The following is a 16,328-nucleotide window of genomic DNA, read 5'->3' on the forward strand; positions in this document are numbered from 1 at the left end:
CCTGTTCTTGAAACAGCTTTCAAATTTTGCTTTTCAATCGTTTCTTTCTCTGCCTCAAAAATGACTTTGTCAACCTTTTTAGAAGCACCCTGGTCAAACATGCATCATTCTATCCTATTCCCATCTCTGATATTTGTTATGTCGGTCCCTGAATTGTCCCACATCCATTATCATTGATCCAGACAAGGAGTGAATGACTTGAATAGCACTTGGTATTCTAATCATTCAGTGCTGAATAGTTGGCATAGCTTTTTATTTGTTCATGCTGGATAAGAGAGAATATTCCTTATCCTCCAAACGTTGCTCTTACTCTCAATTCAGTGTGCCTTTGGTCGACAGATGGGATAATCTCTCTCCATACCACTCTCTATACCACTGATCCTAACCAGGAAAGCCACCCTCCAGCTAACACAAAACACATAGGTTTCCTTGACTCAAATAGTTTTAAATCATTTTAAAATATTGTAATCAATTTTAATCTTTCTTCCTAATTTTTTAAAATTGCTTAATATGTTTTTTGCTTTTAATTTTTTTTACATTATTTTAAACAGACTTTTAGACATAGGATGGAAATAAATAAATTGACTCATTGTCATGATAATACATTAGACTGTATTAGGCTTTTGCATTTTAGAGAAAAAGATGACCAGTTCTGGTCATTTAAAGGGGAAAATAGAAAGTCACTAACTTAATTTCAGTAGGAAAAAAAAACAAATGGCAATTTGTTATTTTGCAATTGATTTCTCTTCTTCAGGGTAAAGTGCTGCACAACATCATGCCCATCTTTACATTCATGGGGGCAAATGTGATGCGTCTGGATGATATTTACAGTTTCCAGGTGATTAACAAGACAGTGAAGATGGTCATCCCTGCTCTTATACAGGTAAGACATTTTAAGTTGAAGACTGAAATAGGGTAATACAGGTTTGGCCTGTATGCAGAACGGAATAGCTCTTCTTCCTTTTCCCTTCAATTAAGATTTCAGAGTCATTGGCTAACATTCAGTTAATTATGAACAGAGTTTTCTTGTTCTGTACAGTGGTAAACTCCACCCCCACACCATAGAATGTCTGGTGCTGAGTTTACCTTGTTGGTTAGATAGGATTATCTGGCAGAACCAACTACATGTTAAAAAAGTAAAAAGACTGTTTGCAACTGAAGGGGCTCATTATCTGTGTTGAAGTGATCAAGAATAGTGTAGGTGGTGCAGGCGCATAACTTGGAGGAAGCTTTAATTGGAAGCATGTGTATTAGCACTCCTTACTGGTAATTAACCCCATCTGACTTGACATGTAATTTTGTCAAAAGAACTTCCTCAATAATCTTTCATAACCTAACCGTTCACTGCAGAGGAACAATCCATAATTGCATGCTCGAGGACAGTAATGCACTCCTGGGTCTTGGCAAATTCTTCTGTTCTTTGAAGTGTTAGATCACCACCAGCCCCCAAGTCCAGTCACTGACTTCCAAAGCCTTACCTCTATTTAAACACACAATTCTATTGACCCCTTTTTCAATAGCCAATCTTACGGTCTCATTACATGATTAGGTTTTCATATACTCAAGCATTGATTATAGTTCAGTTTTTTCCTTTTCTTTTTTAGGAAGGGTTTTGTTTTTCAGTCCTCTTCAGGTTGCAGTCTGTATACGTAATATATCAGTTCTCCCAATGCTTGTTTTGTAGGCTGAGGGGAATAGTGATTCCTCTGAAACTCAAGGAAACCTGCAAGGGGTGGTGATAAAAATAATTCGTGTGTTTGTGGATGCTTTGCCTCATGTCCCTGAGCATCGTCGCCTTCCAATCCTAGAACAACTGATAAGCACTTTGGGAGGAGAGCGATTTCTTTGGATTCTTCTAGTACTCTTATTTGAACAGCATGTAACAAAATCAGTGACAGCAGTTGCCAATAGCGAGAAGGTAGGAATGATCTTCTGTGGTGTATTTTTTTGTTGTTGTTGTTTCAAAATGCATTGTAAATTACTGATGTCTTACTCAAAACTCATGTGTTTCTCCTTTGCACCCACCCCATTTTTCATTTCCCTAACTCATCATTTATGCAGGATACAGTTTTGGAGACTGATACAGAATTCTGGATTTCTGTATGCTGTATGTTTAGTGCAACAGAACAACTGCACAGTCTGATGAAAGTACTGGACTATTTAAAAAAACTTCCAGAGAACAAAGAAGGTAATTGCTAGTTAATACCTTACAACACCTCTGCATAAGTACAAATCAGTTTGGCAGAAATATTTGGTTTTAAACCATATTAATCATTCCTCTCTGTGTAGCATATCGGCCCGAAACAGATGGGCAGACGGGTGTGGCTTCTTGCCGCTCCGGGGGCATGTGGTTTATATGACGCATGCCCCCCCGGTGTGTCCTGATGCCTCCCTCTTAAGCCAGCCCAAATCCCACCCCAAAAGAAGCAGATCTTTTCCCAACTCTTTTTTTAACTTGATATTCTCTCATAAGAAACAAATAGAAGAAACAAAGGTGAAAGTGGGAACCTGCAAATTGAAAACAACCTCATCTAATCCACTCAAATTTTAGAGGAGACATTTTAAGACAATTATAAAAGTGTGGTCTAGAAGTGCTTCTTGTGGTAAAATTATTTTATTGTAGAATTTTGAGTATCACTTTGCTTACATGGGAAATTAAATCAATGATCCTGTAATTACTGCAGTCCCTTTCTTGGGGATTGGAATGCGTAATAATTCCAATCTGTGGGCCATTGTTTTCTTTTCCATATTTGTTGACAGATGTTAGAACTAGAATAGATTCTTTTTGTAAACTGAAGCCGTTCTATTGGTATGCCATCTGTTCATGGTGATTTATTTCTCGTAAGTGCTCCGAGTGCAGCTTCCACTTCACTTCCACTTTCTCAAATTGGAGGTCCATCTTCATATTGTTCTTCCTCAAATGAATCTGTCACCCTTTCATCTCTTTTATATAGTTCTTCCATGTATTGTTTCCATCATCTTTTTATTTCTTCTTGGTCATGTAATGTGTTCCCCTGCCAGTCATAGAGCATTGTTACTTTTGGATTAAATTTACCTTTGATTTCTCAGATCTTGTGGAAGAGGTCTCTTGTTATTCTTTTTGTTGCTTGCTTCATCATTCTTTATAATACTTGAAAGACTGATAACCACTTGCTCTGTGTAGGAATAGCTAAAGCACCCACATTTGTTACCTGCCTGTCAGGTGTTGATTTTTTTCTTTTAAAAAAAAGGACACATGCCAGTTGTTGCCTGTCAATAGCTAAAGGTGTCAGTAATTGCAACTGTGAAGTGAGCTAATTTTAAAACCTGAACATAATGATCCTATAGTAGTAGAAATGGCTTTACATGGCCTTGTTACACTACAGTGGTTCTGAAGAAGGTGACTAAGATTTCTCTTCTTACCTTCCATACTTAATAACTACTTCTACATTCCCTGTATGTTAGAGGGAGAGTAGAGGACTTGTGACCTTCCAAATGTTGAACTCCAACTCTTATCAGCATTAGGCTCTACGGGCAGGAATTATGATAGTTGAAGTTCAACAACAGTTAGAAAGTCACTAGTTACCCTGCCCTCTTAGACAAAAAGAAAACACCACCACCATACATACATACATTCTCAGCAGGCAGAACTTCATGTTTCAAACTTATTTAAATCATAGTACTACCATGCCTATACTAAGAAAATGGAGTTTTCTTCAGCTGTCCTAATACTAGACCAAGAACCTTTTTGTTGAGAAAAGCTTAACATATTTTTTTAAAGTATACCTCTATATGCATATAAATGTCTGGCTGGTCACAGCCTAATTCAGGTATGGTGACAGGGGGAAGTTTGTCCCTATAAACTGTTTAACCTTGCAACTCCCTTCTGCTCTATCCAGCATGCGTTTATGGGAATTGTAACCCAAAACATCTGGAGAGCCAAATGTTCCCATAACTAAAGAAGGAGGAGGAGGAGGAAATAAGGAAAGAGAGGATGTGGTAGAAGTCAGTCCCAGTGACCTGTACTATGCCCATGCATCAGCATGTTGGCCAGTTTACCGCTGCCCCCATCATCTGCTGCTGTCAGGGAGGGCCTACATTTTGCACATACACAGATACGTCTCAGTTTTTGTCAGGGTTGCTTTTCTAGCAGTAGCAATAGCAAGTACATTTCTATACCGCTTATCAGTGCACTTAAACACTCTCTAAGCAGTTTACAAAGTGTAATCTAATTGCCCCCAACAGCCTGGGTACTCATTTTAGCAACCTCAGAAGGATGCAAGCCTGAGTTGAGCTTGAGCCCTTTCGCTGGTATTGAACTCGCAACCTTGTGGTTTGTGAGTGAGTGGCTGCAGTACAGGCATTTAACCACTGCGCCACCAGGGCTCTAAACTTGTGAAATAAATGGAGACTGATTTAAATGGGGAGAGCCAGTTCCATATAAAAACATTGGAAATTAGAAAGATATGTTCCAATGGAGCTGAAGTATCCACAAAGCTAGCAATCATCCTCTGTCTACCCCAATTTTAAAGGGATTTAAAGCTTAAAACATAAGAACTCACCTTATCCAGGCTAGAAAAATGTACAAATGCTCTCCAGAGGGACTAGAAGAGGCAGCAACTGTTGATCCTGAGGAGGCTTGTCCAGAGTGAGCTGGCTTGACATTGCATGATAATACCTCTTCACAGGAGCACAAAGAAAGCAGTTGGTAAGAACTGTGTTCTTGTGCAGGCTTCCCAGGAGGAGAAGGCACATCAAGGGAGAATAAAGCAGCACACCTGCTACTGGGTTTTCTGCAGCACTTGCAGAGAGCACAGCAGAAGGGGAGGCACTACATCTCCTGTACAGTCATAATCTGCAGTTAAAAAAAAGATAGACAGTATTTGCACAAAATGCCCACTGGTTTCTTTCCCCCAATACTCAATGATAAGAAGGCTTTAAGATGCATAAGGTATTTTATGTGCCTTTTCTATTGATGCATCCTTAGCAGAGTTATCCCTTTTGGTATGGCTAGCAGGCAGAGTTTCCCTTCTCTCCAGCCACATGAAAACTCCCAGATTCATTTCTTCTTCCCCTCACACACCTCCTTCCAATCAGGCAAAGGAAAACACTAAACTGAATGGGCTCACTGCATTATGGGTGAGGCTTTCATTTATTTATTTATGGAGAAATGTCATAAACTGGAAACTTTGTAAATGGGGATAATGTAAATAGAGACTGGTGTGTATTTGTTTTCTTTTTTTATGACATTTTAGTTTCTTCACTATACCCAGGTTTCATCTTTCTTCTCAGTCCCTGGTAAAAAAAATCCCTACTCTACAAAGAATTCAGATTGAAGTAGCACCTACGTAACAGTTATGCATATAACTAGATATTTCCTAATTCTCCAAACTGATTTGTGTGATAGTATTTGGCCTTTCAGGATGCAAACATTTTTGTAAAGCATAATTCTAGATGTCTTCTTTTTAAACTGTTACTTGTAAGACCTGTCTTCAGGCTTCTTGCTGGTAAGAACTTTTAATATAGCATTTGTGATTATATTGAACTATTTTTCTTGCTTTACTAAAACAGTATTCTATGGGTGTATTTCACAGATGATCCCGGACAGAAAAAATCAAGACAACACAGAATTAAATCAAGCAGCCAAGAAACTGAGCTTTTTAATGTAGACTCTCATTCTGGCAAACAGCTGAGGCATTTTAAGTTCCTGTCAGTGTCTTTCGCATCACATCTGCTAGCTTCACAGAGTTTTGTGAAAAAAGTAAGAAACCTTAATCTTTCAGTATTCCATATAGCTTCATTTCCAGTGTTTGCTTTTAATTAACCTCATTTTCTGTGGAACTTTGCAACTCAGAAACAGTTTTCCTATTGAATGTTGTTTCAACTTTAGTGTTGTTTGGTCATAACCAGAATTATATGTGGTATTTATTGGGTACTCTTTTACTTTATTCTAGCTAAGTTTGTATACAAACAAATTTCCATTATAATGAGGCAATTTTGTCTAGCTGTCTCGGAAAGGAAGCCCAGGATCTTCAATACAGGATATAAAATGTGTGTTTGTGTACTGTAAAAGACATTACTTGAAGCACGTATGTAGCATTCCATAGGAGGGCCATCAGATGCTTAAGCACGGGTCATTTATGTCCAACCATTTGTGAGCAGTGTTAACTTTGCAATGATTGTAGTGAATAGGACCATTAGGTGGGTGTTTTACCTATGGTATATGCCCCACACAATTATGGCCAAAGTCTGCAGCTAGATATTCAGCCCCAATTGTAACATGTAAAGTATTTGTAGGAAATGGGTGAAACTAGTATATCTTCATATCTGACTTGTGTCCCTATGTAAGAGGCTAAATTGCAAAACTGGCAAGGAATACAATATTTTCAGCCATGAATAAATTCATAGTTAAAAGATCATTACCATCCAGTATATATTTGGGGCTTGAACTAAATGAGGCAATAAAGAGAAAGGGATGAAGTGTAGGAAACGACATTATAGCAACTCAGATCATTGGGAACCCAGATCAGAAGTGGCTTTTCAGATTTTCAGACAGGAGTATTTCCCAGGTCTCCTCCAAATACCAGGTACTGATTCTGGAACCCTTTTCATCCATGGAAGAGCATAAAATCTAAATCAAGAGTCTGTCTGTCTGAGATTAGATTATGTGGTCTGAAAAGACTATTACAGTCCACCCTTCCCTTATGTGGGGGATGCGTTCCAGGACCCCTCCCCCGCATAAGGGGGAAACTGTGTATGTTCGCGCCTCATTGAAAACAATTGGCGCATACACGCAGCGTGCACCATTCATTAAATTGTACTACGGCTTCAGCGTAAGCTGAAAGGCATGTAAGGGTATTCTGTGTATGGTGTGGGCTGACTGTAGTTTCTTTGATGTATGTTTGGATTCTGGAGCCCATGATGAAATTTTGGCTGGCAGATTTTACTGAGTGTATATTTTATTATGGGTTTTGCCCATGTTCCCCCCCCCCCTTTGGGATGATATTGTCCAATTAAAGTGTTTTTCTTTTCCATTTTTTATTATTTTCTTTATCAACTAGGTAGTTGAATGTGAAGATGCAGAAGAGTTAAAAGAGTTTGAACAGAGGTGTGTTAATTTTTCCTGCTAATAATGTAGAAGTACAAAAGTAGACAATTGGAAGTTGAGCTTTGATTATGTTGAATGTGAACATTACTCATTGTAGTACTAAATCCCATTTTGGGAGAAAAGAAAAGTGGAGTATAAATCCAATAAATAAATTTAAAAGTATTTGTAAAGCTGCTAAATATGTTTCATGACCTAAACCTGTAGCATGCTAGGTGAGCACATGATACAGATCTATGTCCAAATCTGTTTCCAAGATGGAAAGAAGAAAGACAAAAAATTAAAATCTTTTTTTAAAAGGATAGTTTATTATATATTTATTTCATTTATATGCCACCTTTCTCTGAGAGTGGGACTAAAAGCAGCTCACTGACAAAATTCATGAAAACCCAACAATAAAATAATAATAATAATAATAATAATAATAATAATAATAATATCATAGTTTGTATGTTTGAAAATAACCGATTGAATATCTTGGTGGTCATAAGTGCTGGGGAATCTCTAGTTCAGTGACTTGAGAAAAGTCACTGAAATTAGTGGAGATGAAGTTAATTGTGATTAACTTAGAACTAATATATTTCAGCAGATATCTAAGTATGACTGAGTTTGGACCCAAAACATGGTAGAATTATCAAAGTTCAGTCCAATTGCCATTCTGCTCTTACTAGAACCTGCAGTGTCCAAACCTCCAACTGTACGTATATGCTTTCCTTGTGCGGTTTAGGGCCTAATTCTAATGGACAGATGGCTTCATTTTTAAGTTCCATCTGTTGAAAAGGTTGTATTTATTATGCATGTAGTAGCTTACTATTTGTGTTTATCCAGGTTGCTGGAAGATGTTCTTTGTTACATAAACGTTGTAGCCCACTCAGTGGAAAAGAATGCTGCTTCACCGACAGCCAAGTTCTGGAGAGCACTCCTCAATAAAACCTATGATGTACTGGATAAAGTAAGTATCTTCAATCACTGGTGATTTTTTTCTTGCCTGATTTTCTGTACCTGCTGCTGATACTTGCAACTTGACTTTCATGTTGTCTCTGATGTATGTGCTTAATATTTTGTGCCATGTTAATTTGTTTAAAAGTCTCTTCAGCTTTATGTTGCCCAACAGGCAGAGATTAGAAACCATGCTATCTGGGGATTCTGGGAATCATAGTCCAAACAAGTAATATTTCCAAGCTCTGCAAAAGATTCATTACAAAACGTGTGGGAAAACTATCATTTATATATCAGGAGAGAAAACAAATACAAATACCTATTTTAAGGGTTTACGGCGCACCCTTTAAAAACTTCAGCTGAGTTAATCAATGTAGCTTACATGCTTTTGGTTTCAGGGTGGTGTCAGCATAACACACTTTGCATGGCTTGTTTCACTTTGCTTTCCAGAAAATCAAAAGTATAATACAGGTAAAAATAAACATCAGTGATAAAAACAGCATAGTACATATGAGAAAGCCAGGGGAGTTTCTCAATTTCTCTGCCCCACTGCAACCTGAAGCACCTTGCCTGAGTGTTCAGGAGCTTCAGGAGAGACAGGAAATGTGAGGCCATGGCTACAATGGGAGGTTGATATTGGCTGAGAGCCTGAAGATCTCTCCAACCAATTTAACAGTGCCTCTACACCCTGCCCTGCAGTTCCAATCCTCTGAGATCCCCAAGCATCCAAGAAAACTTGAAAAAGTTCTTTTCAGGGCTACATTGGAATGGAAACAGTGGGGAATTCTCCTTGCATAATGAGTAACACCATCAGGTTCTATTCATTATCAGCAATATTCCCTGGAGAGGAAAAATGCTTTGTGTCCCCCCAGAAGTTAGTGAAAAGATCAGGGTCAGAATGCTTTGTTTCCTTCAGAAGCAGCATGTAAGGAGGTATGCCCCTTTACCTGATATCCTTTTAACATAAAAACAATCCACTATTGGAAACCATCACTTTTCTGTGTCTGTCTTTCTGTAGGTCAATGCCTTAATGCCAACAGAAACCTTTATTCCTGTCATCAGAGGTCTGATGACTAACAAGCTGCCTTCTGTGAGACGTAAAGCAATGGATCTGTTGAACAATAAGTTGCAACAACACACACCATGGCAGCAAGCGCAAGTAAGCTACTTTTCTGATTGTCTGGTTTTCTGTAGCCAAAGGAATTGTCTGCCTTGTCATTTTATCTGCCCTTTGCTTTAAATAAGGCTTAAAAGGTAGAAGACGAAGGACACAAAGAACATGTCATTGTAAGATGCTAATGCATAGTACAGCTTTAGTTTAAACTTAGAAAGCACAAGGGAAAAATTTACATTGCCAGCCCTGCCTTCAAACAGGGCAAGTCACTTCTTGATTTATTTACTTAAGGCTTAAGCCCCACTGAGCATAATTTATTTATTCATTTTGCATTTCAGGTTGATCTGCTGTTAGAAATGGTTCCTGACCTAATTGCTGTTGTACAGCGGAACACACATGAGGCTGAGGAGGAGCAGGCAATCAACAGGCAGACAGCCTTATTCAGTTTGAAATTGCTGTGCAGAAGTTTTGGCAATGAAAAACATGAGCCATTTATATCAGTGCTGAAAATGGCTGTTGATGTAATCTCTGCAAGAGATAAGGTGGAAAGAAACGTCATAGGAAGTGCTTTGCTGTGTGCGGCTGAAGTCACCTGGGTGCTGAAAGCACTGGCCATACCTCAACTCCCAAGGTATCACTTCCAAACACAATAAATAATGCTGAAGCTACCTAGTCACATAGCTATTTAAGGAATGGCATGTACATTTATTTCAGTGATATTTAAATAGACCCAACAAGAACCCAGTGTTCTTGACCTTCCATTAGAAACACTTGAGGTAAAGCTGAGAGAATGATGAGATCTTGTGATGGCTGAATTGGGGAAAACCCAGCCAGAACTCTGTGCCAGCTTAGGTGATTAGATAATCTTATGTTTTTTCTGAGCTGTTAGGATTCTTAGATGTTAATATGATGCGGACATGAGTGAAAGTTTTCCTTTGTATGATTCTGTTGTATGTATTTCAGGACTGAGACAATAATTAAGTTCTCACAAAGTTAGCTATTCCACAAGCTAACTAGCTGACTTTTCACTAATGATCTCCATGTGTTCAAGGTTATAATTTGAATTATGTGTTTTCAGTGTGTTATAATATCCTGCAGTGAAATACATTTGAGGGACAAATACGAAGAAATAAATTATTTTATTGAAACAAGGATTTTTGATAATGTTTTGGTTAATATTCTGTGTATATTTTTTGTAGGTTTATGCCAGCATTGCTAAAGATTCTGAAACACAAAAAAGAGTTAGTTGCCAGTGAAATTTACTTGCTTAGTGCAGTAACAGCACTGCTGAAAATTGTGGAAACATTGCCACATTTCCTCAGTCCATATTTGTTGGATATCTTACTACAGGTGAGTCTTGTTTGGATATGAAGAATTATGAATCTACTGAATAACAAAATATATGAATCTTCTGTGTGTACTAACTGAACTTGTGCATTTACTGGTTGCTAGGTGGTCCGTTTGGAAAAGATTGCCGTTGAACTGGGTCCTTCATCCCCTGTTAACTTACGCTTGACCTCTCTGAAAACTACCCTAGCAACAAAACTGCCTCCAAGAGTTCTTCTGCCAGCAGTTGCAAAATGTTACAGTGAAGTAATAAATACTTGTAAGGTACTTCAAGATATATTTCAGTTCTTCATTTTAATAATTGTGATTATTACGTCGATGTATTGTTTTATATTTAAAGCAGTAGCAGAGTTGTGTGTTTCAGAGTCAAGTTGCTTCATGTTTAGGGTACAAAGAAGGCAAAATTCATCCACAAAGGACTGGACTTACTTTTTGCCTTTTCATACTGTCTTTAAGACTAGTGAGAGGAGAAGGATCACCAAAAGCTCATGGAAATATGAATATTTCTCAGTTACTTGTAATGTCAAAAGCTGTGATTCTCCAGTTGTATGATTTTTGTTCCCAAGCTGACCAGAGCATTTTCCTGAAGGAAAATATTTCCATAAAGGGTTGGAGTGGGGGGCTCAGTAACCTAGAAAATTGCTTTAGAAATAGATTTTTCTTATGTGTTAATTTGAACTGAAAATTATCCTTTCCATGATTTTCTTTTCCTAGAACTGTCTAGGTGCAGTTATGGATATTTTAAAGGAGCATATTATATTTCTGGAAAGAGATCAGCTTAGTGCTCATCAATCTGAGCTAACCTCATTTTTCATCAAGGCGCTGGACTTCAGAGCAGAACACTCTCAGGTACAGGAGATCTTTCTGGAATAAGCATGAATATATTAACAATTTAGGGAAATATGTCAAACTTATTTAAATATGTTTACTAGAGAGATTAAATGTTATCTCTAGGAAACCGAACCATATGCTGGACTCCATTCAATATTCCAAGTACTGTCATTTTAAATATACTGATATTAGTCACTTACTGACAGATCCTTCTGAATATAAAATGTCTGAAATGGCTTCAACAGTAAGCACAGTAAATAAACACGAACACTTAGTACTAGAAATATTGAGTATGGTAATGTTGCTGGAAGGTCACTGATTCAAAGCGTCCTTTTTCTGCTAGGATAATCTGGAAGAAGTTGGGAAAATAGAAGATCATATTATTATGTGCTTAATCAGCATGGTTATGAAGCTTTCTGAAATGTCCTTCAGACCTCTCTTCTTCAAGGTAGGAGTTTTGGCTTGCTTCTGTTACAGCAGTTTGTATTTGTACCAGAATTAAACATCTTCTCCCTGTTGCAGCTCTTTGATTGGGCCAAAACTGAAGGTACTTCAAAGGACAGGCTGTTGACTTTCTGCAGGTTAGCAGATTGCATTGCAAAGCAGCTAAAAGGATTGTTCACTCTCTTTGCTGGACATTTAGTGAAGCCTTTTGCTGACACACTTAACCAGATCAATACTTCCAAAACAGGTAAGTTCCCAGTGACAGCAGGTACAAAAGAGGGGAGGAGGAGGGGGTGTGAAATTTAATTTAAAAATAATTTATTTGAATTTGTTTATATTTTGGTCATAACATTGTCACCATAACTACCAAGATCACAGACTGAATGTTGCTCACACCCATAAGCTGCATTTACTGATGCTATAAACCTTAGTGTGTTCACATGGTGCTCTCCTCATTTGCAGCATGTGCAGTCACATCCACTGTGAATGTTGTAGTGATTTCAGTTGGTGCCTCATTCATGTCTCTCTCCTTCATTATTTTGTTCATAATACAGACAAAGCTTTCTTTGATTCTGAGAACAACACTGAGAAGAGCTGCTTGCTACTACAGTTCATCCTGGATTGTTTACACAAAATCTTCCTTTTTGACTCCCATCAATTTGTGAGCAAGGAGAGAGCAGAAACACTGATGATGCCCTTGGTCAATCAGGTATTAATAAATTGTTAGTGGCATAGTGCAGGCACTCACTGATTCTTTACATGAGCTATGTAGTTACGTATGTGTAACTAAGTGATGTCACCTGACTTGAACCCCACTCCCAGCCCACCATCTGGATCAGGCAAAGGAGGTCCATTCAGCTTCCAGTGGGGACCAAAAGGAGGATGTTTCCATCTTCCTCTCACCAACATATAAGGCTCTGACAATGATAATGCAGGGGGTCTTGCTTCTGACTGTCACAGCCTCACTTGCAAGAGGGCTGTGGAAATGGCATCCTTCTTATGCCCCATTCAGAAACTGAATGGACCTCTCTCACCTGATCCAGCTATAAGCTCTTAAGGTGGGCAGAGTGGAAGTTATTACGTAGTCTAACTGAACGTAGAGCAGTTACAGATCCATAGCTCTAGGTTATGAACCCATAACAGCCATTGTTGTTAGGACCCCCTTAATAAGATTTATTTTTCACATAGTAACGTTCATGGCTGTGTAACATTCCTGAACAAAATTTTGTGCTGATTCCTTATTGTTTATTGTTGGCAATATACTTACTTTACTTCTTTTTACTAGCTGCACGAGGTTCAAAAGTGTTGACTTAGTTTTATTGCTTATATACATTGTTGTTGTTCCCTGCCTCAATCCATGGGGAGCAGTGAGTAAGAAATAAATGTTGTTAAACTTCTAACTTCTAAATTAAATGTAACCAAACAAGTATATATTACATTTCAGTTTTGAAAGGTCCAAATCTAGCATTGATTGGCAAGGAATTAGGGGAAGCTTGCCAAGAGAGCTGTGTAAGTATCAAATGAAATATTTTGCCTTTCACTTGAACTACATGTGTTTTTATTTCTCCAAATAGCTGGAAAACATGCTTGGGGGAGAAGAGAGGTTTCAGGAAAGAGTGACAATGCATCTGATCCCTTGTATTGCTCAATTTGCTGTAGCAATGGCAGATGACTCTCTCTGGAAGCCATTGAACTATCAGATTTTGTTGCAGATGAGGCATGAGTCACCAAAGGTATGTGGCAGAATTAGGTCTTGAACAGTAATCCCATTGAAGTCTCTGTGATGTCATTAAGATAACAGATGACTGTGTTCCAGTTAATGGGCAGCTCATTTGAGGGTAGGGAAAAAATAATTGCAGAAGTGAAATTACATAGTAAATGAGGGAGCATTTGTTGTTGGACACTGTGTGACCTGTGCAATAATTATGCTGCTCAGTCCTGACCAAAACTGTAGTTGTGACTTTGTGTACAGACATTATTGTGTTTACTATCTATTCTTAAGACTGTGTTTCTGAAGGTAATTATTTGTTTCAAAGAACCTCTGCTTTGATATGGTTCTTCCTTTGTTTAGGTCCGATTTGCTGCCTTGTTGGCTTTGCTAGAATTTGCAGAAAAAATAAGAGAGAACTACATGGTACTACTTCCAGAATCTATTCCTTTCTTAGCTGAGCTTATGGAAGGTAATGTATTACATGTTTTTAGTGTTTCAAGACTTGGCTTTATATCTGCTTTTGATCAAGAGATTGCTGCACTTGTGTTCTATCCTTCCTCCATGCAAAGTGAGGATCCTTATGTCAGCAGAGGACATAACCCTATCTTTCCACACTTTGGATGACAGGGATGAGGTTCTGCCTCCCGATGGCATGAGGCCCTTGTCCATAGTACGTAGCAGGAAGTGCTTTAGTTTGCATTTAAGTTGAAAGTTAATATTTAAATGTCACACCATAATATATTGGAGTGGTGAGAAAAGTGTGGACTACATGCAACTCCTCAAGGCTGTTTCAGAGGCCTCCAAAAGCTCCCAATTCTGGGAGGGGGGCTAGATAAAATGCCCCCAGTAGCACAAAGGGAACAATTTCCCGGAGGTTTTTTCCTTCTGCCATTTTTAGACTGGTTGTGGCAATAGTGCCATGTTCATGAGTACAAGCTGTTACAGATCTGTAACTACAATGCATGCAGGTCAGACGGTTTTTGAAAAAAATAGGGGGGAGTACATAGCATTTATTTCAGGGTCTGATGGGGCCCCTTAATCCCTGACAGTTGCCCATTCCCCACCCTCTATTCTAGGGGCTGTACATGAGCATTTGTAGTGAAGTAAAATACCAGTATTTTTTTTCTGTGGTTCTGGGGAGCCCTTGAAAGCATGCAAAAATTGTCAAATGGGACCACTTGACCTAACCTATTTTATATGGGATTTTTGAAACCATGGAGGATTGTGGCAAGCTTCTGTTGGTGTTGCTGAGCACATCTGACATTGACAAGCAAGATAAATTCAGCCTTGACACAGCTTGCCAAAGACCATCCCCTCACAAATTAGTCTTTATGCTTCATCTGAAGCAATTATGTGCCCCACTCCTAGAGGTGAGGTTGATGAGAATCAGTTGTGGGTACCTTGTTATAGGAGTTTAGATGACTGTTAAGAACTACATTATGAGTTTTAGTGATGATTTCAGAAAGGTCCCTGGTTTATTCTTCTGCATTCATTTTATTTAGTAGTGTTTTTGTAGCATTTATGGCATTCAGTGTATTCAGCACTTATTCTTTTAAAATCTTTCACAACTGCCACTGAGTAACTAGGCTTCAAGCCACTATTTGATGATTGCATGAAAATAGTCAACTAATGGCTAAATCCCCTGAGCTGTTTTGTGCTTTTACCCCAAATTGTCTATCTGCCACTTCCTCCTTTCCAGACAGCCAAACAGTGTAACTTTTGCTGGTGTAGCAGCCCTTCCTTTGAAATGAAAATCGTGCACTGTGAAGTAAACCTCCCATGATCCAAGAAACAGTAACGACTGGACTGCAGTTGTATTATAAGAACTGTTAACATGCTCTGGGCTACATTTCCTTTTAATACAGTACAGTGGGTCCTTGGTATTTACTGGGGTTTGGTTCCAGGACCCCTTATGGATACCAAAATCTGTGGATGCTCAAAACCTTGATTGTGCCAGTTTATATAAGGGTCATTATTTCACTGTGCCATTGTATTTAATGGGACTTGAGCATCCACAAATTTTGGTATCCATAAGGGATCCTGGAACCAAACCCCAGTAAATACCAAGAACCTGTGGATAAGAAATCCATGGATACAGAGGGCCCACTGTACTGCTTATGAATGAGAAAACCCCTCAGGTTTTCAAATGTTGAACTGTGCAGGGGGACCTTGTGGCCTGCTTAAAAGTTGAATTGTTTTTTGACAGAAGGCATGGAGATGAGGGGGTAAAAGAACCAGCCAAGGAAGAAGAACTTAATTCTGAATTGTTTTTCTTAACTATTTGGTTACTGTTGTTTTATCTTCTACCTACCCACCTACAGATGAATGCGAAGAGGTAGAGCATCAGTGCCAGAAAACTATCCAGCAACTTGAAGCTATTCTTGGAGAATCACTGCAGAGTTACTTCTAATGTCATTGTCTGATGAGAGTTTAAGAGCATAACACATCTGTCAGGACCAAACAAGAGATAGCTCTTAACACAGAGTCAGGTGGTGTTTTTGCAAATTCGGCTATTTTTTTTTTTTTTTACTAGCTTCCTGAGTTATAAATTATGTCTGAGCATTTTTAAATGTTAAATTACAACTTTTAATTTCTAAAAATGTGTTGTTGTCAATTGATTTTAAAAGCTATACGCATTTACATGGCAGGCATCATCTTTCTCTGAAAAATGACATGCATGGGGGAGCAATCTTACATAAAGGAGTTGTTTAACATGAGTGTACTACTTCCAATTAAAGTACTACTTTACATACATTACACATTATTGTGCTGTCAGACACACATATCTGCATGTGTAAAGAATAATCAGGCAGCTCTGCTGAAACATTCTGTTGTTAAAAAGAAACCCACAAACCTTG

General features: G+C 38.4%; 1 protein-coding gene across 2 annotated transcripts in view; it reads left to right on the forward strand.

The window, feature by feature from the left end:
* The window catches only part of HEATR1 (HEAT repeat containing 1), a 57,279-nt gene extending 40,953 nt beyond the window's left edge, over positions 1-16,326 (forward strand). For both annotated transcript variants that reach the window (XM_089529859.1, XM_089529860.1), the window contains exons 29-45: positions 755-883; positions 1,685-1,918; positions 2,062-2,188; positions 5,574-5,740; positions 7,041-7,087; positions 7,913-8,036; positions 9,042-9,182; positions 9,476-9,768; positions 10,337-10,487; positions 10,590-10,748; positions 11,199-11,333; positions 11,659-11,763; positions 11,838-12,006; positions 12,314-12,468; positions 13,334-13,492; positions 13,831-13,939; positions 15,792-16,326. In XM_089529859.1, the coding sequence (XP_089385985.1) occupies positions 755-883; positions 1,685-1,918; positions 2,062-2,188; positions 5,574-5,740; positions 7,041-7,087; positions 7,913-8,036; positions 9,042-9,182; positions 9,476-9,768; positions 10,337-10,487; positions 10,590-10,748; positions 11,199-11,333; positions 11,659-11,763; positions 11,838-12,006; positions 12,314-12,468; positions 13,334-13,492; positions 13,831-13,939; positions 15,792-15,880 (2,493 nt within the window). In that variant the 3' untranslated portion in view covers positions 15,881-16,326. The remainder of the gene's footprint in view (positions 1-754; positions 884-1,684; positions 1,919-2,061; positions 2,189-5,573; positions 5,741-7,040; positions 7,088-7,912; positions 8,037-9,041; positions 9,183-9,475; positions 9,769-10,336; positions 10,488-10,589; positions 10,749-11,198; positions 11,334-11,658; positions 11,764-11,837; positions 12,007-12,313; positions 12,469-13,333; positions 13,493-13,830; positions 13,940-15,791) is intronic.
* The last annotated feature ends 2 nt before the right edge of the window (positions 16,327-16,328 follow it).

This window comes from Sceloporus occidentalis, unplaced genomic scaffold, assembly GCF_023333645.1.
Source record: "Sceloporus occidentalis isolate IW3139 unplaced genomic scaffold, rSceOcc1.0.p SCAF_6, whole genome shotgun sequence".
Lineage (NCBI taxonomy): Eukaryota > Metazoa > Chordata > Lepidosauria > Squamata > Phrynosomatidae > Sceloporus > Sceloporus occidentalis.